The 24,068-nt window shown below is 46.1% G+C and overlaps 1 protein-coding gene across 1 annotated transcript in view; it reads right to left on the bottom strand.

The window, feature by feature from the left end:
- The window catches only part of mtmr6 (myotubularin related protein 6), a 67,686-nt gene extending 54,844 nt beyond the window's left edge, over nucleotides 1-12,842 (bottom strand). The window contains exon 1 of the mRNA XM_078545412.1: nucleotides 12,719-12,842. Coding sequence (XP_078401538.1) covers nucleotides 12,719-12,742 — 24 coding nt within the window. The 5' untranslated portion in view covers nucleotides 12,743-12,842. The remainder of the gene's footprint in view (nucleotides 1-12,718) is intronic.
- Between the last annotated feature and the right edge of the window lie 11,226 nt (nucleotides 12,843-24,068).

Genomic DNA, 24,068 nt, shown 5'->3' with positions numbered 1-24,068 from the left:
CCCGCCCTCTCTCTCTCTGCCTCTCTCCCTGCCTCCCTCTCCCTGCCAGTGTCTGTCAGTCTGTGTCTTGTTTTCTCTCTCTGTTAGTGTGTCAGTCTGTGTCAGTCTGTCTCGCTTGCTCTCTGTCAGTGTCAGTCTGTGTCTCACTGTCTCTCTGTCAGTGTGTCAGTCTGTGTGTGTCTCTCTCTGCCAATGTGTCAGTCTGTGTGTGTGTCTCTCTCTCTCTGCCAATGTGTCAGTCTGTGTGTGTCTCTCTCGGCCATTGTGTCAGTCTGTCTCTCTTTGTCTCGCCATCTCTGTCAGTGTGTCAGCCTGTGTCTCTGTCTCTCTCTCTGTCAGTGTGTCAGTCTGTCTCTCTCTCTGTCAGTGTGTCAGTCTGTCTCTCTCTCTGTCAGTGTGTCAGTCTGTCTGTCTCTCTGTCAGTGTGTCAGTCTCTGTGTGTCTCTCTCTGTCAGTGTGTCAGTCCGTGTCTCACTCTCTCTTTCTGTCAGTGTGTCAGTCCGTGTCTCACTCTCTCTTTCTGTCAGTGTGTCAGTCCGTGTCTCACTCTCTCTTTCTGTCAGTGTGTCAGTCCGTGTCTCACTCTCTCTTTCTGTCAGTGTGTCAGTCCGTGTCTCACTCTCTCTTTCTGTCAGTGTGTCAGTCCGTGTCTCACTCTCTCTTTCTGTCAGTGTGTCAGTCCGTGTCTCACTCTCTCTTTCTGTCAGTGTGTCAGTCCGTGTCTCACTCTCTCTTTCTGTCAGTGTGTCAGTCCGTGTCTCACTCTCTCTTTCTGTCAGTGTGTCAGTCCGTGTCTCACTCTCTCTTTCTGTCAGTGTGTCAGTCCGTGTCTCACTCTCTCTTTCTGTCAGTGTGTCAGTCCGTGTCTCACTCTCTCTGTCTGTCAGTGTGTCAGTCCGTGTCTCACTCTCTCTGTCTGTCAGTGTGTCAGTCCGTGTCTCACTCTCTCTTTCTGTCAGTGTGTCAGTCCGTGTCTCACTCTCTCTTTCTGTCAGTGTGTCAGTCCGTGTCTCACTCTCTCTTTCTGTCAGTGTGTCAGTCCGTGTCTCACTCTCTCTTTCTGTCAGTGTGTCAGTCCGTGTCTCACTCTCTCTTTCTGTCAGTGTGTCAGTCCGTGTCTCACTCTCTCTTTCTGTCAGTGTGTCAGTCCGTGTCTCACTCTCTCTTTCTGTCAGTGTGTCAGTCCGTGTCTCACTCTCTCTTTCTGTCAGTGTGTCAGTCCGTGTCTCACTCTCTCTTTCTGTCAGTGTGTCAGTCCGTGTCTCACTCTCTCTTTCTTGTCAGTGTGTCAGTCCGTGTCTCACTCTCTCTTTCTGTCGGTGTGTCAGTCCGTGTCTCACTCTCTCTTTCTGTCGGTGTGTCAGTCCGTGTCTCACTCTCTCTTTCTGTCGGTGTGTCAGTCCGTGTCTCACTCTCTCTTTCTGTCGGTGTGTCAGTCCGTGTCTCACTCTCTCTTTCTGTCGGTGTGTCAGTCCGTGTCTCACTCTCTCTTTCTGTCGGTGTGTCAGTCCGTGTCTCACTCTCTCTTTCTGTCGGTGTGTCAGTCCGTGTCTCACTCTCTCTTTCTGTCGGTGTGTCGGTCTCTCTCTCTGTCGGTCTGTCGGTCTCTCTCTCTGTCGGTCTGTCGGTCTCTCTCTCTGTCGGTCTGTCGGTCTCTCTCTCTGTCGGTCTGTCGGTCTCTCTCTCTGTCGGTCTCTCTCTCTGTCGGTCTGTCGGTCTCTCTCTCTGTCGGTCTGTCGGTCTCTCTCTCTGTCGGTCTGTCGGTCTCTCTCTCTGTCGGTCTGTCGGTCTCTCTCTCTGTCGGTCTGTCGGTCTCTCTCTCTGTCGGTCTGTCGGTCTCTCTCTCTGTCGGTCTGTCGGTCTCTCTCTCTGTCGGTCTCTCTCTCTGTCGGTCTGTCGGTCTCTCTCTCTGTCGGTCTGTCGGTCTCTCTCTCTGTCGGTCTGTCGGTCTCTCTCTCTGTCGGTCTGTCGGTCTCTCTCTCTGTCGGTCTGTCGGTCTCTCTCTCTGTCGGTCTGTCGGTCTCTCTCTCTGTCGGTCTGTCGGTCTCTCTCTCTGTCGGTCTGTCGGTCTCTCTCTCTGTCGGTCTGTCGGTCTCTCTCTCTGTCGGTCTGTCGGTCTCTCTCTCTGTCGGTCTGTCGGTCTCTCTCTCTGTCGGTCTGTCGGTCTCTCTCTCTGTCGGTCTGTCGGTCTCTCTCTCTGTCGGTCTGTCGGTCTCTCTCTCTGTCGGTCTGTCGGTCTCTCTCTCTGTCGGTCTGTCGGTCTCTCTCTCTGTCGGTCTGTCGGTCTCTCTCTCTGTCGGTCTGTCGGTCTCTCTCTCTGTCGGTCTGTCGGTCTCTCTCTCTGTCGGTCTGTCGGTCTCTCTCTCTGTCGGTCTGTCGGTCTCTCTCTCTGTCGGTCTGTCGGTCTCTCTCTCTGTCGGTCTGTCGGTCTCTCTCTCTGTCGGTCTGTCGGTCTCTCTCTCTGTCGGTCTGTCGGTCTCTCTCTCTGTCGGTCTGTCGGTCTCTCTCTCTGTCGGTCTGTCGGTCTCTCTGTCGGTCTGTCGGTCTCTCTGTCGGTCTGTCGGTCTCTCTCTCTGTCGGTCTGTCGGTCTCTCTCTCTGTCGGTCTGTCGGTCTCTCTCTCTGTCGGTCTGTCGGTCTCTCTCTCTGTCGGTCTGTCGGTCTCTCTCTCTGTCGGTCTGTCGGTCTCTCTCTCTGTCGGTCTGTCGGTCTCTCTCTCTGTCGGTCTGTCGGTCTCTCTCCCTGTCGGTCTGTCGGTCTCTCTCCCTGTCGGTCTGTCAGTCTCTCTCTCTCTCTGTCTGTCTGTCAGTGTGTCAGTCTCTCTCTCTCTCTCTGTCTGTCAGTGTGTCAGTCTCTCTCTCTCTCTGTCAGTCTCTCTCTGTCAGTGTATCAGTCTGTCTCTCTCTCTCTGTCAGTGTATCAGTCTGTCTCTCTCTCTCTCTCTCTGTCAGTGTATCAGTCTGTCTGTCTCTCTCTCTCTCTCTCTCTCTCTGTCAGTGTATCAGTCTGTCTCTCTCTGTCACTGTGTCAGTCTGTCTCTCTCTCTCTGTCACTGTGTCAGTCTGTCTCTCTCTCTGTGTCAGTGTATCAGTCTGTCTCTGTCACTGTGTCAGTCTGTCTCTCTCTCTCTGTCACTGTGTCAGTCTGTCTCTCTCTCTGTGTCAGTGTATCAGTCTGTCTCTCTCTCTGTGTCAGTGTGTCAGTCTGTCTCTCTCTCTCTCTCTCTGTCAGTGTATCTGTCTCTCTCTCTCTGTCAGTGTGTCTGTCTCTCTCTCTCTGTCAGTGTGTCTGTCTCTCTCTCTCTGTCAGTGTGTCTGTCTCTCTCTCTCTGTCAGTGTGTCTGTCTCTCTCTCTCTGTCAGTGTGTCTGTCTCTCTCTCTCTGTCAGTGTGTCTGTCTCTCTCTCTCTGTCAGTGTGGCTGTCTCTCTCTCTGTCAGTGTGGCTGTCTCTCTCTCTCTGTCAGTGTATCAGTCTGTCCCTCTCTCTCTGTCACTGTGTCAGTCTGACTCTCCCTCTCTGTCAGTGTATCAGTCTGACTCTCTCTCTCTGTCAGTGTATCAGTCTGTCTCTCTCTGTCAGTGTATCAGTCTGTCTCTCTCTCTGTCAGTGTATCAGTCTGTCTCCCCCTCCCTCTCTCTGTCAGTGTATCAGTCTGTCTCTCTCTGTCAGTGTATCAGTCTGTCTATCTCTCTCTGTCAGTGTATCAGTCTGTCTATCTCTCTCTGTCAGTGTATCAGTCTGTCTCTCTCTCTGTCAGTGTATCAGTCTGTCTCCCCCTCCCTCTCTCTGTCACTGTATCAGTTTGTCTCTCTCTGTCAGTGTATCAGTCTGTCTCTCTCTCTGTCAGTGTATCAGTCTCTCTCTCTCTCTGTCAGTGTATCAGTCTGTCTCTCTCTCTCTGTCAGTGTATCAGTCTGTCTCTCTCTCTCTGTCAGTGTATCAGTCTGTCTCTCTCTCTCTGTCAGTGTATCAGTCTGTCTCTCTCTCTCTGTCACTGTATCAGTCTGTCTCTCTCTCTCTGTCACTGTATCAGTCTGTCTCTCTCTCTGTCAGTGTATCAGTCTGTCTCTCTCTCTCTGTCAGTGTATCAGTCTGTCTCTCTCTCTCTGTCAGTGTATCAGTCTGTCTCTCTCTCTCTGTCAGTGTATCTCTCTCTCTCTGTCAGTGTATCAGTCTGTCTCTCTCTCTCTGTCAGTGTATCAGTCTGTCTCTCTCTCTCTGTCAGTGTATCAGTCTGTCTCTCTCTCTCTGTCAGTGTATCAGTCTGTCTCTCTCTCTGTCAGTGTGTCAGTCTCTCTCTCTCTCTCTCTGTCAGTGTATCAATCTGTCTCTCTCTCTGTCAGTGTATCAGTCTGTCTCTCTCTCTGTCAGTGTATCAGTCTGTCTCTCTCTCTGTCAGTGTATCAGTCTGTCTCTCTCTCTGTCAGTGTATCAGTCTGTCTCTCTCTCTGTCAGTGTATCAGTCTGTCTCCCCCTCCCTCTCTCTGTCAGTGTATCAGTCTGTCTCTCTCTCTGTCAGTGTATCAGTCTGTCTCTCTCTCTGTCAGTGTATCAGTCTGTCTCTCTCTCTGTCAGCGTATCAGTCTGTCTCTCTCTCTCTGTCAGCGTATCAGTCTGTCTCTCTCTCTCTGTCAGCGTATCAGTCTGTCTCTCTCTCTCTGTCAGCGTATCAGTCTGTCTCTCTCTCTCTGTCAGCGTATCAGTCTGTCTCTCTCTCTCTGTCAGTGTATCAGTCTGTCTCTCTCTGTCAGTGTATCAGTCTGTCTCTCTCTGTCAGTGTATCAGTCTGTCTCTCTCAGTCAGTGTATCAGTCTGTCTCTCTCTGTCAGTGTATCAGTCTGTCTCTCTCTGTCAGTGTATCAGTCTGTCTCTCTCTCTCTGTCAGTGTATCAGTCTCTCTCTCTCTCTGTCAGTGTATCAGTCTCTCTCTCTCTCTGTCAGTGTATCAGTCTCTCTCTCTCTCTGTCAGTGTATCAGTCTCTCTCTCTCTCTGTCAGTGTATCAGTCTCTCTCTCTCTCTGTCAGTGTATCAGTCTGTCTCTCTCTGTCAGTGTATCAGTCTGTCTCTCTCTGTCAGTGTATCAGTCTGTCTCTCTCTGTCAGTGTATCAGTCTGTCTCTCTCTCTGTCAGTGTATCAGTCTGTCTCTCTCTCTGTCAGTGTATCAGTCTGTCTCTCTCTCTGTCAGTGTATCAGTCTGTCTCTCTCTCTGTCAGTGTATCAGTCTGTCTCCCCCTCCCTCTCTCTGTCACTGTATCAGTCTGTCTCTCTCTCTGTCAGTGTATCAGTCTGACTCTCTCTCTCTGTCAGTGTATCAGTCTGTCTCTCTCTCTCTGTCAGTGTATCAGTCTGTCTCTCTCTCTCTGTCAGTGTATCAGTCTGTCTCTCTCTCACTGTCAGTGTATCAGTCTGTCTCTCTCTCTGTCAGTGTATCAGTCTGTCTCCCCCTCCCTCTCTCTGTCACTGTATCAGTCTGTCTCTCTCTGTCAGTGTATCAGTCTGTCTCTCTCTCTCTGTCAGTGTATCAGTCTGTCTCTCTCTCACTGTCAGTGTATCAGTCTGTCTCTCTCTCTGTCAGTGTATCAGTCTGTCTCCCCCTCCCTCTCTCTGTCACTGTATCAGTCTGTCTCTCTCTCTGTCAGTGTATCAGTCTGACTCTCTCTCTCTGTCAGTGTATCAGTCTGTCTCTCTCTCTCTGTCAGTGTATCAGTCTGTCTCTCTCTCTCTGTCAGTGTATCAGTCTGTCTCTCTCTCACTGTCAGTGTATCAGTCTGTCTCTCTCTCTGTCAGTGTATCAGTCTGTCTCCCTCTCCCTCTCTCTGTCAGTGTGTCAGTCTCTCTCTCTCTGTCAGTGTATCAGTCTGTCTCTCTCTCTGTCAGTGTGTCAGTCTCTCTCTCTCTGTCAGTGTATCAGTCTGTCTCTCTCTGTCAGTGTATCAGTCTGTCTCTCTCTCTGTCAGTGTATCAGTCTGTCTCTCTCTCTGTCAGTGTATCAGTCTGTCTCTCTCTCTGTCAGTGTATCAGTCTGTCTCTCTCTCTGTCAGTGTATCAGTCTGTCTCTCTCTCTGTCAGTGTATCAGTCTGTCTCTCTCTCTGTCAGTGTATCAGTCTGTCTCCCCCTCCCTCTCTCTGTCACTGTATCAGTCTGTCTCTCTCTCTCTGTCAGTGTATCAGTCTGTCTCTCTCTCTGTCAGTGTATCAGTCTGTCTCTCTCTCTGTCAGTGTATCAGTCTGTCTCTCTCTCTGTCAGTGTATCAGTCTGTCTCTCTCTCTGTCAGTGTATCAGTCTGTCTCTCTCTCTGTCAGTGTATCAGTCTGTCTCTCTCTCTGTCAGTGTATCAGTCTGTCTCCCTCTCCCTCTCTCTGTCAGTGTGTCAGTCTCTCTCTCTCTGTCAGTGTATCAGTCTGTCTCTCTCTCTGTCAGTGTGTCAGTCTCTCTCTCTCTGTCAGTGTATCAGTCTGTCTCTCTCTGTCAGTGTATCAGTCTGTCTCTCTCTCTGTCAGTGTATCAGTCTGTCTCTCTCTCTGTCAGTGTATCAGTCTGTCTCTCTCTCTGTCAGTGTATCAGTCTGTCTCTCTCTCTGTCAGTGTATCAGTCTGTCTCTCTCTCTGTCAGTGTATCAGTCTGTCTCTCTCTCTGTCAGTGTATCAGTCTGTCTCTCTCTCTGTCAGTGTATCAGTCTGTCTCCCCCTCCCTCTCTCTGTCAGTGTATCAGTCTGTCTCTCTCTCTGTCAGTGTATCAGTCTGTCTCTCTCTCTGTCAGTGTATCAGTCTGTCTCTCTCTCTGTCAGTGTATCAGTCTGTCTCTCTCTCTCTGTCAGTGTATCAGTCTGTCTCTCTCTCTCTGTCAGCGTATCAGTCTGTCTCTCTCTCTCTGTCAGCGTATCAGTCTGTCTCTCTCTCTCTGTCAGCGTATCAGTCTGTCTCTCTCTCTCTGTCAGTGTATCAGTCTGTCTCTCTCTGTCAGTGTATCAGTCTGTCTCTCTCTGTCAGTGTATCAGTCTGTCTCTCTCTGTCAGTGTATCAGTCTGTCTCTCTCTCTCTGTCAGTGTATCAGTGTCTCTCTCTCTCTGTCAGTGTATCAGTCTCTCTCTCTCTCTGTCAGTGTATCAGTCTCTCTCTCTCTCTGTCAGTGTATCAGTCTCTCTCTCTCTCTGTCAGTGTATCAGTCTGTCTCTCTCTCTGTCAGTGTATCAGTCTCTCTCTCTCTGTCAGTGTATCAGTCTGTCTCTCTCTGTCAGTGTATCAGTCTGTCTCTCTCTGTCAGTGTATCAGTCTGTCTCTCTCTCTGTCAGTGTATCAGTCTGTCTCTCTCTCTGTCAGTGTATCAGTCTGTCTCTCTCTCTGTCAGTGTATCAGTCTGTCTCTCTCTCTGTCAGTGTATCAGTCTGTCTCTCTCTCTGTCAGTGTATCAGTCTGTCTCTCTCTCTGTCAGTGTATCAGTCTGTCTCTCTCTCTGTCAGTGTATCAGTCTGTCTCTCTCTCTGTCAGTGTATCAGTCTGTCTCTCTCTCTGTCAGTGTATCAGTCTGTCTCTCTCTCTGTCAGTGTATCAGTCTGTCTCCCCCTCCCTCTCTCTGTCAGTGTATCAGTCTGTCTCTCTCTCTGTCACTGTATCAGTCTGTCTCTCTCTCTGTCAGTGTATCAGTCTGTCTCTCTCTCTGTCAGTGTATCAGTCTGTCTCTCTCTCTCTGTCAGTGTATCAGTCTGTCTCTCTCTCTCTGTCAGCGTATCAGTCTGTCTCTCTCTCTCTGTCAGCGTATCAGTCTGTCTCTCTCTCTCTGTCAGTGTATCAGTCTGTCTCTCTCTCTCTGTCAGTGTATCAGTCTGTCTCTCTCTGTCAGTGTATCAGTCTGTCTCTCTCTGTCAGTGTATCAGTCTGTCTCTCTCTGTCAGTGTATCAGTCTGTCTCTCTCTCTCTGTCAGTGTATCAGTGTCTCTCTCTCTCTGTCAGTGTATCAGTCTCTCTCTCTCTCTGTCAGTGTATCAGTCTCTCTCTCTCTCTGTCAGTGTATCAGTCTCTCTCTCTCTCTGTCAGTGTATCAGTCTGTCTCTCTCTCTGTCAGTGTATCAGTCTCTCTCTCTCTCTGTCAGTGTATCAGTCTGTCTCTCTCTGTCAGTGTATCAGTCTGTCTCTCTCTCTGTCAGTGTATCAGTCTGTCTCTCTCTCTGTCAGTGTATCAGTCTGTCTCTCTCTCTGTCAGTGTATCAGTCTGTCTCTCTCTCTGTCAGTGTATCAGTCTGTCTCTCTCTCTGTCAGTGTATCAGTCTGTCTCTCTCTCTGTCAGTGTATCAGTCTGTCTCTCTCTCTGTCAGTGTATCAGTCTGTCTCTCTCTCTGTCAGTGTATCAGTCTGTCTCTCTCTCTGTCAGTGTATCAGTCTGTCTCTCTCTCTGTCAGTGTATCAGTCTGTCTCTCTCTCTGTCAGTGTATCAGTCTGTCTCCCCCTCCCTCTCTCTGTCACTGTATCAGTCTGTCTCTCTCTCTGTCAGTGTATCAGTCTGACTCTCTCTCTCTGTCAGTGTATCAGTCTGTCTCTCTCTCTCTGTCAGTGTATCAGTCTGTCTCTCTCTCTCTGTCAGTGTATCAGTCTGTCTCTCTCTCACTGTCAGTGTATCAGTCTGTCTCTCTCTCTGTCAGTGTATCAGTCTGTCTCCCTCTCCCTCTCTCTGTCAGTGTGTCAGTCTCTCTCTCTCTGTCAGTGTATCAGTCTGTCTCTCTCTCTGTCAGTGTGTCAGTCTCTCTCTCTCTGTCAGTGTATCAGTCTGTCTCTCTCTGTCAGTGTATCAGTCTGTCTCTCTCTGTCAGTGTATCAGTCTGTCCCTCTCTGTCAGTGTATCAGTCTGTCTCTCTCTGTCAGTGTATCAGTCTCTCTCTCTCTGTCAGTGTATCAGTCTGTCTCTCTCTGTCAGTGTATCAGTCTGTCTCTCTCTGTCAGTGTATCAGTCTGTCCCTCTCTGTCAGTGTATCAGTCTGTCTCTCTCTGTCACTGTATCAGTCTGTCTCTCTCTCTCTGTCACTGTATCAGTCTGTCTCTCTCTCTCTGTCAGTGTATCAGTCTGTCTCTCTCTCTGTCAGTGTATCAGTCTGTCTCTCTCTGTCAGTGTATCAGTCTGTCTCTCTCTGTCAGTGTATCAGTCTGTCTCTCTCTGTCAGTGTATCAGTCTGTCTCTCTCTGTCAGTGTATCAGTCTGTCTCTCTCTGTCAGTGTATCAGTCTGTCTCTCTCTGTCAGTGTATCAGTCTCTCTCTGTCAGTGTATCAGTCTGTCTCTCTCTCTGTCAGTGTATCAGTCTGTCTCTCTCTGTCAGTGTATCAGTCTGTCTCTCTCTGTCAGTGTATCAGTCTGTCTCTCTCTCTGTCAGTGTATCAGTCTGTCTCTCTCTCTGTCAGTGTATCAGTCTGTCTCTCTCTCTGTCAGTGTATCAGTCTGTCTCTCTCTCTGTCAGTGTATCAGTCTGTCTCTCTCTCTGTCAGTGTATCAGTCTGTCTCTCTCTCTGTCAGTGTATCAGTCTGACTCTCTCTCTCTGTCAGTGTATCAGTCTGTCTCCCCCTCCCTCTCTCTGTCAGTGTGTCAGTCTCTCTCTCTCTGTCAGTGTATCAGTCTGTCTCTCTCTCTGTCAGTGTATCAGTCTGTCTCCCCCTCCCTCTCTCTGTCACTGTATCAGTCTGTCTCTCTCTCTGTCAGTGTATCAGTCTGTCTCTCTCTCTGTCAGTGTATCAGTCTGACTCTCTCTCTCTGTCAGTGTATCAGTCTGTCTCCCCCTCCCTCTCTCTGTCAGTGTGTCAGTCTCTCTCTCTCTGTCAGTGTATCAGTCTGTCTCTCTCTCTGTCAGTGTATCAGTCTGACTCTCTCTCTCTGTCAGTGTATCAGTCTGTCTCCCCCTCCCTCTCTCTGTCAGTGTGTCAGTCTCTCTCTCTCTGTCAGTGTATCAGTCTGTCTCTCTCTCTGTCAGTGTGTCAGTCTCTCTCTCTCTGTCAGTGTATCAGTCTGTCTCTCTCTCTGTCAGTGTATCAGTCTGTCTCCCCCTCCCTCTCTCTGTCACTGTATCAGTCTGTCTCTCTCTCTGTCAGTGTATCAGTCTGTCTCTCTCTCTGTCAGTGTATCAGTCTGTCTCTCTCTCTGTCAGTGTATCAGTCTGTCTCTCTCTCTGTCAGTGTATCAGTCTGTCTCTCTCTCTGTCAGTGTATCAGTCTGTCTCTCTCTCTGTCAGTGTATCAGTCTGTCTCTCTCTCTGTCAGTGTATCAGTCTGTCTCTCTCTGTCAGTGTATCAGTCTGTCTCTCTCTGTCAGTGTATCAGTCTGTCTCCCCCTCCCTCTCTCTGTCAGTGTATCAGTCTGTCTCTCTCTGTCAGTGTATCAGTCTGTCTCTCTCTGTCAGTGTATCAGTCTGTCTCTCTCTGTCAGTGTATCAGTCTGTCTCTCTCTGTCAGTGTATCAGTCTGTCTCTCTCTGTCAGTGTATCAGTCTGTCTCTCTCTGTCAGTGTATCAGTCTGACTCTCTCTGTCAGTGTATCAGTCTGACTCTCTCTCTCTGTCACTGTATCAGTCTGTCTCTCTCTCTCTCTGTCAGTGTATCAGTCTCTCTCTCTCTCTCTGTCAGTGTATCAGTCTGTCTCTCTCTGTCAGTGTATCAGTCTGACTCTCTCTCTCTGTCACTGTATCAGTCTGTCTCTCTCTCTCTGTCAGTGTATCAGTCTCTCTCTCTCTCTGTCAGTGTATCAGTCTGTCTCTCTCTGTCAGTGTATCAGTCTGTCTCTCTCTGTCAGTGTATCAGTCTGTCTCTCTCTCTGTCAGTGTATCAGTCTGTCTCTCTCTCTGTCAGTGTATCAGTCTGTCTCTCTCTCTGTCAGTGTATCAGTCTGTCTCTCTCTCTGTCAGTGTATCAGTCTGTCTCCCCCTCCCTCTCTCTGTCAGCGTATCAGTCTGTCTCTCTCTCTGTCAGTGTATCAGTCTGTCTCTCTCTCTGTCAGTGTATCAGTCTGACTCTCTCTCTCTGTCAGTGTATCAGTCTGTCTCCCCCTCCCTCTCTGTGTCAGTCTCTCTCTCTCTGTCAGTGTATCAGCCTGTCTCTCTCTCTGTCAGTGTGTCAGTCTCTCTCTCTCTGTCAGTGTATCAGTCTGTCTCTCTCTCTGTCAGTGTATCAGTCTGTCTCTCTCTCTGTCAGTGTGTCAGTCTCTCTCTCTCTGTCAGTGTATCAGTCTGTCTCTCTCTGTCAGTGTATCAGTCTGTCTCTCTCTGTCAGTGTATCAGTCTGTCTCTCTCTGTCAGTGTATCAGTCTGTCTCTCTCTGTCAGTGTATCAGTCTGTCTCTCTCTGTCAGTGTATCAGTCTGTCTCTCTCTCTGTCAGTGTGTCAGTCTCTCTCTCTCTCTGTCAGTGTATCAGTCTGTCTCTCTGTTAGTGTGTCAGTCTCTCTCTCTCTGTCAGTGTGTCAGTCCCTCTCTCTCTGTCAGTGTGTCAGTCTCTCTCTCTCTGTCAGTGTGTCAGTCCCTCTCTCTCTGTCAGTGTATCAGTCTGTCTCTCTCTCTGTCAGTGTATCAGTCTGTCTCTCTCTCTGTCAGTGTATCAGTCTGTCTCTCTCTCTGTCAGTGTATCGGTCTGTCTCTCTCTCTGTCAGTGTATCGGTCTGTCTCTCTCTCTGTCAGTGTATCGGTCTGTCTCTCTCTGTCAGTGTATCAGTCTGTCTCTCTCTGTCAGTGTATCAGTCTGTCTCTCTCTGTCAGTGTGTCAGTCTCTCTCTCTCTGTCAGTGTATCAGTCTGTCTCTCTCTGTCAGTGTATCAGTCTGTCTCTCTCTGTCAGTGTATCAGTCTGTCTCTCTCTGTCAGTGTATCAGTCTGTCTCTCTCTGTCAGTGTATCAGTCTGTCTCTCTCTCTCTCTCTGTCAGTGTATCAGTCTGTCTCTCTCTCTGTCAGTGTATCGGTCTGTCTCTCTCTGTCAGTGTATCAGTCTGTCTCTCTCTGTCAGTGTATCAGTCTGTCTCTCTCTGTCAGTGTATCAGTCTGTCTCTCTCTGTCAGTGTATCAGTCTGTCTCTCTCTCTGTCAGTGTGTCAGTCTCTCTCTCTCTCTCTGTCAGTGTATCAGTCTGTCTCTCTCTGTCAGTGTATCAGTCTGTCTCTCTCTGTCAGTGTATCAGTCTGTCTCTCTCTCTGTCAGTGTATCAGTCTGTCTCTCTCTCTGTCAGTGTATCAGTCTGTCTCTCTCTCTGTCAGTGTATCAGTCTGTCTCTCTCTCTGTCAGTGTATCAGTCTGTCTCTCTCTGTCAGTGTGTCAGTCTCTCTCTCTCTCTCTCTGTCAGTGTATCAGTCTGTCTCTCTCTCTGTCAGTGTATCAGTCTGTCTCTCTCTGTCAGTGTGTCAGTCTCTCTCTCTCTCTCTCTGTCAGTGTATCAGTCTGTGCCTCTCTCTGTCAGTGTATCAGTCTGTCTCTCTCTGTCAGTGTATCAGTCTGTCTCTCTCTGTCAGTGTATCAGTCTGTCTCTCTCTGTCAGTGTATCAGTCTGTCTCTCTCTGTCAGTGTATCAGTCTGTCTCCCTCCCTCTCTCTCTCTCTCTGTCGGTCGGTCCCGGTCCCTCAGCTGGTCTCGCTCTCACCATTACGCCGCTTAATTCACCCATACCCTGGGATTCAGTATGTCTGACAGGGCCCAGAATAAACAATTGAAAAACATCATTGCAAAACACCTTATGATAAAAAAAAACTATCTTAACCACCCACCTTCGGGGTCCGGATGTGCTCCATTTTAATTGAGGAAAATGATAAACAGAAAGCGATGAAAGTTGATGCTTCTTCAAACACCACCCCACGCCTAGCTAGGACCAACCGCGCATGCGCCAAATCCGACACCTTTTTCCGGTTCCGGTCAGTGCTGTTCAACCGCGCCCCCTACAGGCTGGCCAGTGAGCGGCTTCTCAGCCGGAGCGGGGCCCGCACACTTCCTCCAAATAAACAGTGTGGCTATGGGTACCACGTGGGCCTCAGTTATGCCTGTCATCTTGTAAGGTATGTGGAACATTCCTTGTTCCAGTCCAACTCATGGTCCATCCCACAACTCTTTTCTCCGTACATCAATGACTGTATCGGTGCTGCCTCACACTCTCATCTGAACTTGGAAAAATTTACCAATTTTGCTTCCAATTTCCACCCCTCTCTCACCTTCACATGGTCCATCTCTAACACTTCCCTTCCTTAACTTCTCTGCCTCTATTTCTGGTGATAGACTGTCTACTAATATTCATTACAAGCCCGCCGACTCCCACAGCTACCTTGACTACACCTCCTCACACCCTACTTTCTATAAGGACTCCATCCCATTCTCCCAGTTTCTCTGCCTCTGTCACATCTGTTCCAATGACGCTATTTTCCAAAACGGTGCTTCTGACATGTCTTTCTTTTTCCTGAGCTGAGGGTTCCTCCCCATTCTCCTTGACAGGACCCTCAACCGTGTCTGATCCATCTCCCACACTTCTGCCCTCACCCCTTCCCCTCCCTCCCAGAACCATGATAGGGTTCCTCTTATCCTCACTTTTCACCCTGTCAGCCTCCATATTCAAAGGATCATCCTCCACCATTTCTGCCAAACACATCTTCCCCTCACCTCCCCTGCCAGCATTCTGTAGGGACTGTTCCCTCCGTGACGCCCTGATCCGCTCCTCTATCACCCCCAACAGCTCATCCCCTTCCCAGAGCACCTTCCCATACAATCGCAGGAGGTGTAACACCTGCTCCTTTACTTCCTCCCTCCTCACCGTCCAAGGCCCCAAACACTCCTTTCAGGTGAAGCAGCGATTCACTTGCACTTCTTTCAATTTAGTTTACTACATTCGCGGTTTACAATGCGGTCTTCTCTATATTGGGGAGACTAAACGCAGAATGGGTGACCGCTTTGCGGAACACCTTCATTCAGTTAACTTGCCATTTCAATTCATCATCTTGCTCTCATGCCCACATTTCTGTCCTTGGCCTGCTACAATCTTCCAGTGAAGCCCAGCCTAAACTGGAGGAATAGCACCTTAGCTTCCGATTAGGTACTTTACAGCCTTCTGGACTTAACTTTGAATTCAACAACTTCAGACCACAAACTCTGTCCTCCATTTTGATATGTATTTTCTTTCCTCAACCCCTTGCCCCCACAGGGCCAGTCTGTAACTTGTTTTTATGTTTTGCTTTAAGCAAGCACTGACCCTTGTTCTGCTATTAACACTAAGTTATACCACTATTAGCACCTGCCTTAGTCTTTAATACTATCAGTACCTCTCCCTTTGTCTTGTGTCCAGGACATCTTTGTCAAATCTCTCCGGAGCTCCCACCTATGCTTGATCTTCAATTTTGCTCCACCCCCTCTCTTCAACAGTATAAAACCCATCACATTTCTACCTCTCTTGAACTCTGAAGAAGAGTCATACAGATTTGAAATGTTAATTCTGTTTCTCTCTTCACAGGTGCTACTAGACCTGCTCAGTTTTTCGAGCATTTTCGGTTTTTATTACATTCAAGGTGCCACATTTTGTGCTGTGCTGCAGTCAGGTGCAGAGCAACAATGTATCGGTCTACCAGCTGGGGAGCTGCAAGAAATACACTCAATGAAACTCCAGAACTTTGAGTCTAAATGTGTCATTATTTCGAGCTTCTGAGAACTACAAGACATAACACCAACCATGTGAAACTACATTTTGGGGAAAAATGTATTAAGTGAACATATGAATGAGGAGCAGGTGTAGGTCATTCAGCCTTGTGAGCCTGCTCCGCCATTTAATAAGATCATGGCTGATCTGATAGTAACCTGAAATCTGCATCCCACCTATCCCCGATGACCTATCACCCCCTTGCTTACCAAGAATCTATCCACCTCTGCCTTAAAAATATTCAAAGGCACTGCTTCCACCACCTTTTCAGGAAGAGAGTTCCAAAGACTCATGTCCCTCTGAGTGAAAAATGTTAGATGAACAGCTATGATTTAATGCAGATAGATTTGTGTAAATTACTGCATTAAAGAATAAAATCAAAGTGACATAGATCACAAAGAATGTCAAAATAGCTAAAAGTGAGTTTAAAAATCTGAATTCTTAAAATGCATTCAGGACAACTTTAGTAGCCTGTATGTAGCAAGCCTGATAAGTGGCAATTCTGAACTACTGCTAGGGAATGAAGATGGGCAGGTGGAAAGTGTGTTTTGGTGATAGTGATTATAATTCAGTTAGATTTAGCAAAGTTATGGAAAAGGACAGAGATAGACCAGAATTAAAATTCTCTATTGGGAAAAAGCCAATGTTATTGAGGTGAAATGTGATTTAGCAAAAGTGGACTGGAAACAACTACTCAAAGGTAAATCAGATTCAGAGCAGTGGGGGGCTTTCAAGAAGGTGGTAGTGAGGGTTCAGAAAAAATACATACCCCTAAAGAGAAAGGATGGGACACCCAAATCTAGAGCTCCCTGGATGTCAAGAACGTACATGGTAGGGTAGGGCAAAAAGGGAAACTTCCTAGATAACATGAGCTAGATACTTCAAACAGCCTAGAGGAGTATAGAAAATTTAAAAAGAAATCAGGAAAACAAAGAGAAGATATGTAAAAATATTGATAAGTAAAATCAAGCATAACCCAAAGATGCTTTCTAAAAATGTAAAGAACAAAATGATAACTAAGAAAAGAGTTCTGCCTACTAGAGACAAAAAAGACAATTTGTGGAGGTGTAAGATGTGGCCATGTTTTTTAATGAATACTTTGCATCTGCCTTCACAAATGAGGGTGCCAATGCAGACATTGTGCTTAAGGAGGAGGAGTGTTTAATATTGGATGGTATAAATGCAGTGGGAGAGAAAATATTAAGGTCTTTAGTATCTTTAAAAGTAGATAAATCGCCAGGCCTGGATTAAATATACCCCACGCAGTTAAGAGAAGCAAGGGAAGCTTTGAGTGGAGGCTCTGATCATAATTTTCCAATTCTCTCTGGCTGCAGGCATAATTCCAGAGAACTGGAGAATGCTGAAGTTGAAACATTGTTTAAAAAGGGATAGACCAAGTAACTACAGCCAGTCAGCCTAAACTCTGGATGAATTTGAAAAATTGAGGGACAGTATAAATTGTCATTTAGAATGGCACAAATTAACCAAGGACAGTCAGCATGGATTTGTTAAGGGGAGGCAGTGCCTGCCTAATTTGATCAAATTTTTTGAGGAGGTTACAAGGAGAGTCAATGAGACTAATGTGTTCACTGTTGTCTACATGGATTTTAGCAAGGCTTTTGTTAGGGTCCCACAAGACAGACTGGTCAGAATAGTAAAAGTTCATGGGATCCAAGGGAAAGTGACAAGTTGGATCTAAAATTGGTTCAGTGGGAGGAAGCAAAGGATAATGGTCTATGGGTGTTTTAGTGACTGGAAGGCTGTTTTCAGTGGGGTTCTGCAGGTCTCAGTTTTAGATCCCTTGCACTTCATGGTATATCAATAATTGAGACTTAATTGTAGGGAGCATTATTAACTTTGAAGATGATACAAAATTTGACTGTGTACCGATAGGAAGAAGGATGCTGACAGCAGGAGTATATCAATGAACTGGCCAGCTTGGTATAAAAGTGAAAAATTGGGATTCAAACTAGAGAAGTTTGAGGTCATGGATTTGGGGAGGGTAAACAAGGCAAGGGAATACACAATAGGATACTGAAAAGTGTAGAAGAACAGGGGAACTTTGGTGTACATATTGACAGATCTCTGAAGGTAGGCCAGGTAGATAAAGTGGTTTATTAGTGAAGGTATAGAATATACAGAATACAGAGGAAATTTGCTAGGATATTGCCAAGACTGGAGAATTTTAGCTGTGAGGAAAAATAGGATAAGCAGGAGTTGTTTGCTTTGGAACAGAGGAGGCTGAGGGGAGATTTAACTGATATAAAGGTGTAAGAGGCCTGGATAGAGTGGATAGGAAGAAGTTATTTCCTATAATAGAGAAATCAATAACCATTGGTCATAGAATTAAAGTAATTGGTAAAAGGATCAGAGGGGAGTTGAGGAGACATGTTTTTACCCTTGTGTTGGGAGTCAAGAACCCACTGCCTGAAAAGGTGGGTAGAGGCAGAAACACTCATTGCATTTAAGGGCATTGCCATGAGGAATCGAAGGCATCTTGAGGGGCACTGCTCTCAATCAAGCATGGAGTAAAGCAAGGAGGCAGCCCTCCATGGTCAACCACAGCCAGTATGAGAATTTAACCCATCATTCTGCACCACGCTCCAGCTAACTGACCCTGACTTGCATCTAAAAAGTACTTGGATATGCACTAGAAGTCAATGCTCTAAAACCTGGAAAGTAGGATTAAGCCTCTTAAGCCAGCACAGATACAATGGATAAATGGTCTCCTTCTGTACTGTAACTTTTTATGATTATAAAGCTATTACCAAATGACATGCAAATGCATGGGAGAAGCATCCAACAAAGTAAATATAATTCATCAAAATAGTGAAGTAAAGTCAGAGGAGGTGTGTTAAAACAGCATAGATATAATCAGGCCTCTGCTGCATATTGTGTCCATTTTGCCCAAGAACAAGAAATATATTCAAGTGATGGGGATAGTGTGAAGAAGAGCCACATAGCTTATTCCCTAGCTTCAGAGGACTGAGTTATCAGGCAAGATTGGAGAATGAGCTCTTCAACTTTTAAAAGAAGCAATGAAAAGGAAACCTCAGAGATTCAGCAGGTAGTAAATGATGTAAAAATAATAAATGTACACACAGAGCATGGAATTTTCTGCCCCGTTAGTGGTGGGTATGTTGGGCAGTGTGAGTAGACAATATGGCGAGAAGACCAAAAATTGGTTTTAGGCTGTTATAAAACCAGTTCACGATTGTCCACTCCACCCATCAATGGCGGGTTGTGTTTCCTGCCGCCACAGGTCGGGAACCTAATTCCAATACTTTAGCATCTCATTATAAGCCCTGCTTGCCGGAATCATCCCCTCATGCGGGCATGTTGGCATGATTGCATACCAACATGTTTCACAACTGTACATAAGCGATGTGCACCTGACGAGCTGCACTTCGCTCAGGACTTCGAGATTTGTATGCCAACGTTGTTTCAGGCAGCACTCGTGGTCATCAGCGCCAGGCTTCACGGGCAGCACCACATCACTTTTAGGGGGGCTCACGGTAAGTCCTTACCTACCAGACCAGCCGTAAGGCTGGGGTAGCTTTTTAATGGCTGCAAGCCTAGGGCTTGTTTGGGAAAGGGGGAGAAGTGGCCTCAGGAAAGAGAAGAGGCTGTAGGGTGAGGGCTGTTCTAGAGAAGGGGGGGTATCCCAGAGTGTGTGTGGGGGTCATATGTTGATCTGTGGATGTGGCCCAAGATGGTGAGGGCTGAGGAGGCAGTCTCCAGAGGAGATGAGGGCAGATGAAGATGTGAGGGTACGTATGAGAGGGTGAGTGGCGATGTCGTTTGAGCTGGCAGTGAGTGAGATGCCAGTGAATGTGCGATGGCCTTGTGAGTGTATGAGTTTAGAGTGATGAAATACTTGCTTTACCCTGGTGGCACGAATGAGATCATTCATCTCTTTCTGCACTGGATGGCCAACCTCTTCTGTGCAACATTAGCACTGACCACCACTGCTACCATCTCCCAAGCCAGGATGGTGAGATTGCTGGACTTTCTGAGGCCAGAGCAGAAGTGGAGGACATCACAGCAGACCTCCAAAAGGCATTCCTGGGACAGGTCACTGAATTCTTCTTGGCTTTCACTGGAGCAGTCCTGGGTCCAAGCATTGAGAACTGTGTGCGTGGCTGCAGTTTAGATATGGCATCCGGACTGAGGAAACAGTGAGTTAACGGTGTGGCAGGTGATTCAGAGGCCACCCGCCAGTGAGACGGCGTGTTTCCTGTGGCTGTATAATTAATGAGGCCGGAACCAGGCGATACGGCGCGAAAGCCCGCCATTGCGGCTGACAGGTAAAAGTCTTTTTACACACCCACTGCTGCACTTAGTGGAATTCTGGTATGATTCTACCCATAGAATCCTACTAGGAGTTAAACCATGGATGTTAAATATGAGGCCATAGTTCAAACTGATGAAAAGCCTATTTTGGAATGATGTCATGAAGTTTGTCTTTACACAAAATGTAATTAACTAACAAATGAGTTTCTTGTTAAGGTAAACACCCGTACATCAGGCAGTTTTTAATGCCTTCCCCTGTGGCAAGTTTGGTGGCGGGTGGCACTTAATCAGGTGGGCCTGCCATTCAGTAGAGCTGCTGGCCTCTGATTGGCTGACAGCTCTTGGCAGGCAGGACTTGTGCTCCTGGGGTCCTTGATCCAAGGGAAGGCCCATTGCTATCCAGTTAATTCAGTGGGTGTTCCCTAAAAGAGGCAATGTGGTACTCTTGCCAGTTCTCCAGCCAGCAGATGAGAACCCCATGCCTCCCTTAAATACAGCCCATCATTTAAAAAGCAGGGAATTATGCAGGAAATTGTAGGCTCTTTTGGGATGCTTCAGTGAGGAAGGGGTTAAATGATTTTTTCTAGTCCATAGCTACCTTGTTATCAACATAACGCTGTAGAAGAAAAAAATCATTGTCGAAGATAAGAACTGCATAACAGTAGGTTTGTTTTCTTGTTCATAACAGTTCTTTTTATTCCTTTCATTATTATTACTTTTATTCTTATAATTGTAGCACATAGGAGAATAAAATAAAACATTGGTGTGTAAGCATCTGAGTTCTCATCAAATTAATTGAAAAATCAACAATTCATGTAAAAGACAAAACAAAATTCCATATATTTCCAGATACATCTTTGAGAATAGATGAATTCTTAGTAATAATTCTTTGCAGTTGGTAGCAACTAAGCAGACTAGATGGCGATAAAATTTTGAGTGTTGTTGCAAAAGCGTCCATCAAGGCAAGTGGTGAGTGTTCCATCAAATCCTTGACTTATAGTTGATGGAGACGCTTTGAAGATTAAAGAAGTGGCTGATATGGCTGGTCAAGTCAAGCCTCTGGAAAATGGTGACCATTCCCCCATCCACCCCGAGAATGTTGATGGTGGGGAATCGGTGATGATGGTAGTGCTATTGAAGGTCAACATAAGGTAGATGGAACCTTTTATGATGAAAATGGCCATTGTATGGCACTTGTGGAATGCAAATGTCAATTGTCACAGAATCAGAAATTGTTATGGCACAGAAGGAGGTCATTTGGCCCATCGTGTCTGCACCTGCTCTCTAAATGAGCATCATGACTTAGTGCCATTCACCTGCCTTTTCCCTGTTCCCTTGCACATTATTTGAATAGAAACAATCATCCAATGCCTTCTTGAATGCCTCGATTGAACCTGCCTTCACTGTCCAGGCAGTGTATTCTAGACTTGAACCACTGGCTGAATGAAAATTTTTTTTCTCACATCACATTTGCTTCTTCTGCAAATCACTTTAAATCTGTACCCTCTCGTTCTCGATCGTTTTATGAGTGGGAACAGTTTCTCCCTATCTACTCTATCCAGCCCTCTCGTGATTTTGAACAACTCTATCAAAATTCATCTTAGCCTTCTCCTCTCCAAGGAGAACAGTCCCCACCTCTCCAATCTATCTTCATAACTGAAGTTTCTCATCCCTGGAACCTCTTCTGCACTCTCTCCAATGCGTTCACATCCTTCTTATAGTGGTGCCCGGAAATGTACACAATACTCAGCTGAGGTCCAACTAGTGTCTTATATAAGCTCAGCATAACCTCCTTGCTTTTGTACTCTATGCCACTGCTGATAAAGCCCATGATACTATATGCTTTATTAACTGCTCTCTCCACCTGTCCTGCCACCTTCAATGATCTATGCAATATACACCCAGGTTCCTTTGCTCCTACACCCCTATAAGAATTGCACCCCTCATTTTATATTGTCTGTCCATGTTCGTCCTATCAAAATGCATCACCTCACACTTCTCTGCATTGAACCTCATCTGCCACCTATCTGTGCACTCCACCAACTTGTCAATGTCCTTTTGAAGTTCTACACTGTCCTCACAGTTTACAATGCTTCCAAATTGTGTATCATCCACAAACTTTGAAATTGTCCCCTGCACACCAAGATCTAGATCAATAATATATATCAGGAAAAGCAAGGGTCCCAATACCAACCCCTGGGGAACTCCACTACAAACCTTCCTCCAGCCCAAAAAATACCCATTGACCATTGGCCTATGTTTCCTGTCACTCAGCCAATTTTGCATCCACATTGCTATTGTCCCTTTTATTCCATGGGCTATAACTTTTCTCACAAGTCTGTTGTGTGGCACTGTATCGAATGCCTTGTGAAAGTCCCTATACACCACATTAACAACATTACCCTCCTCAACCCGTTGTTAGCTCTTCAAAAAACTTCAGCAAGTTAAACATGATTTCCCCTTTAGAAATCCATGCTGGCTCTTCCCAGTCAACCCACATTTTTCCATGTGACTACTAATTCTATCCCGAATAATTGTTTCTAGAAGCTTCCCCACCACTGGAGTTAAACTGACAGACCTGTAATTGCTGGGCTTATCCTGACAACCTTTATCGAACAAGGGCATAATGTTTGCAATTCTCCAGTCCTCTGGCACCTCCCCTGAGTCTAGGGAAGACAGAAAGATTATGGCTAGTGCCCCTTCAATTTCCACTCTTCCTTCAATAGCCTTGGATGCATCTCATCTGGTCCCGGTGCCTTGTCAATCTTAAGTACCAACAGTTTATCCAACACATCTTGGCCTAAGCCTGAAAGTTGTCCTGGTCTTGTTGTATGCCAGCGTGGGCTGCTTCATTATCAGAGGAGCTGTGCATGGAGGTGAAGTCTGTGAAATTATCAGCAAGCTGATCTTGTAACGAAGGGAAATTCAATGGTAAAACAGCTGAAGATTATTGGACCAAGAACACTGCATTAAAGGACTCATGCAATGGCAATTAGCTTCCAATAATCACAACTGTCTTCCTTTATGTTGGGTACATTTCCAGCCACTGGAGGGTTTTCCCATTAATCTCAATTTTGCCAGGGCTGTGGTGTCATAATTTGTTAAATGCTGCCTTGATCTTTTGAGCAGCTACTCTCACTTGCTGTCTGGCATGTAACTCTTATGTTCCTATCTTGATCAAGGCTTTGATGAGGGCTGGAATGATGTGGTTCTGATGGAAACTTAACTAAGAATATCTGAGCTGGTTACTGACAACTATGTGCAGCTTGATGGCTATATTGATGACTTCCTCCATCACTGCGAATGATTGGTTGAACACTGTTAGGGAAGTGTTATGGACAGGAAGGGGTAAGTTCAAACAACACTAAATTTTCCTCTTACCACTTGCCCATAAACTGAAGCTGTTTTGAATTTTTCTTTTTTGAATATGGGATGGCGTATTTTCCCAACCTCTCGGTTTTTGTGTGATCCGATTTCTACTAATAACCTCACAGCAAACACGAGTTAGGGTTAACTCAGAAGGTTAGGGTTAACTCAGAAGGTTAGTTTATTGCATCCATTCAAAAAAACCACGAAAAGGAGTGTCTGCAACTTTCCACTCTGTATTCATACAGTAAAGGGAGGGATAGAGAAAAGGAGGTTATGTTGTATAAGGACCACAGAAAAAATGAATATTGGTTTACATGAGTTCCAGAGTCCAGAATCAATGTCCAATGAGAATTCTTCCACAGAGGTCGGCTGGCTGAAGACCGGTGGTGTAAGATTTGCTTTTCCATTGGTGTTGGTGTCACAAGATAAAGTAGGCACGCAGAGATTGAATCAGTTCTGGAGATGATGGTACAAAATCTTCCCAGCAGTCAGGTTAGATGTGGTCAATTGTCCAACCTGGCCAGGCATTGCTTCTGTGTGGCCTGCCCATTAGATGTTAAACAGCAGATTCGGATATGCAGCTCAGAGAATAATATTAACCTGTTCAGCAAGCCAGGGTCTTCGGTCATGTGACCTTACTTTTCCACATCACTTTAACAAAGAGTGTTTCCAGTGTCTGGAAATTGGCCTTGTGTCCCAGACTGATAACGTCTCAGCCATCATGAGTTGAAAGAGGTGCTATTTGTTGAGGGAAGTCATTGTCTCTGTAGACTCACTGACTCCACGAACAAGCTTGGCTTATTAAATGAAAATGGCCCTCATGTAGCTCTCTTTGAAGTTGGTCTGTGCAGTTCCAAGTGTTCTGTTCAAAGCTCCTAGACATAACAAGGTGTGACATTTCCAAAACTGAGAAGTGAATCCTTTTGTTCTGGTGACTAACAGACACAGGGATAGCCATCTTAATTATCTTCATTCAGTGGAAAAGTCCAGATTAAAAATAAGGAATAGCAATAAGAATAAAGTTTTAAAAATATATACAATGTTGGGTTCTATTCTGTAACAGTAGTAATTGCCTGGGTTAGATCCGATCCTTTTTTTTTACATATACCTATCTAATTTATCCATGCAATTTGGCCGCACTCATGTTGGTCAGAGGGATAGCTCGTGCTGGCGTGCATCTCCAGCACCACTTCTGTGATGTGTCACAGTCACAAATGTTGCTGTTTGCAACATTGCAATTGCACTCAACCGATTCTTAATGCCTTGTGAAGTGAACCGAATTGCCTATAATGGTAGTTACCTCAGGAGGACCTTTGGCAGGAGATGTCTCTGTCTGTCTCTTTCTATGAGTCTCTCTCTTACACAGTTTAAAGAAAATTTAAATATTCTTATTAATAGCTAGTAACAACTTACAGGCAATAATTGGATCTTTCAAAATTTATCTCATTTACGTTGTTAACTTGAAATAAAAATCAATTAAGATAAAACTATAGAATCATAGAATTTTACAATGTAGCAGGCCATTTCACACATCCTTTTTGTGCTGGCTCTTTGCCAGAGCATTTCAAAACTAAATCCATTGTTTTGCTCTCTTCCCCTGGGTGGGGCATCTTTTTCTGCTCCCACAAACCTCTCCTAATTTGTCTCCTCTCTCCTAATCATAATTTTAAATGAATGACCTCTCATCACCCTCTCTCCAACCAGAATTTTTTTTCCCATACACTGTATCAAACACAAAGTAATTTAGGCATTTTTTCCAAATCTTCTCTTTCTCTTCTCTG

Source organism: Cetorhinus maximus, chromosome 7 (genome assembly GCF_964194155.1).
Source record: "Cetorhinus maximus chromosome 7, sCetMax3.hap1.1, whole genome shotgun sequence".
NCBI classification, from domain to species: Eukaryota; Metazoa; Chordata; class Chondrichthyes; order Lamniformes; family Cetorhinidae; genus Cetorhinus; species Cetorhinus maximus.
The sequence above is the reverse complement of the archived record's forward strand: the minus strand, read 5'-3'. Positions and strand labels throughout refer to the sequence as shown.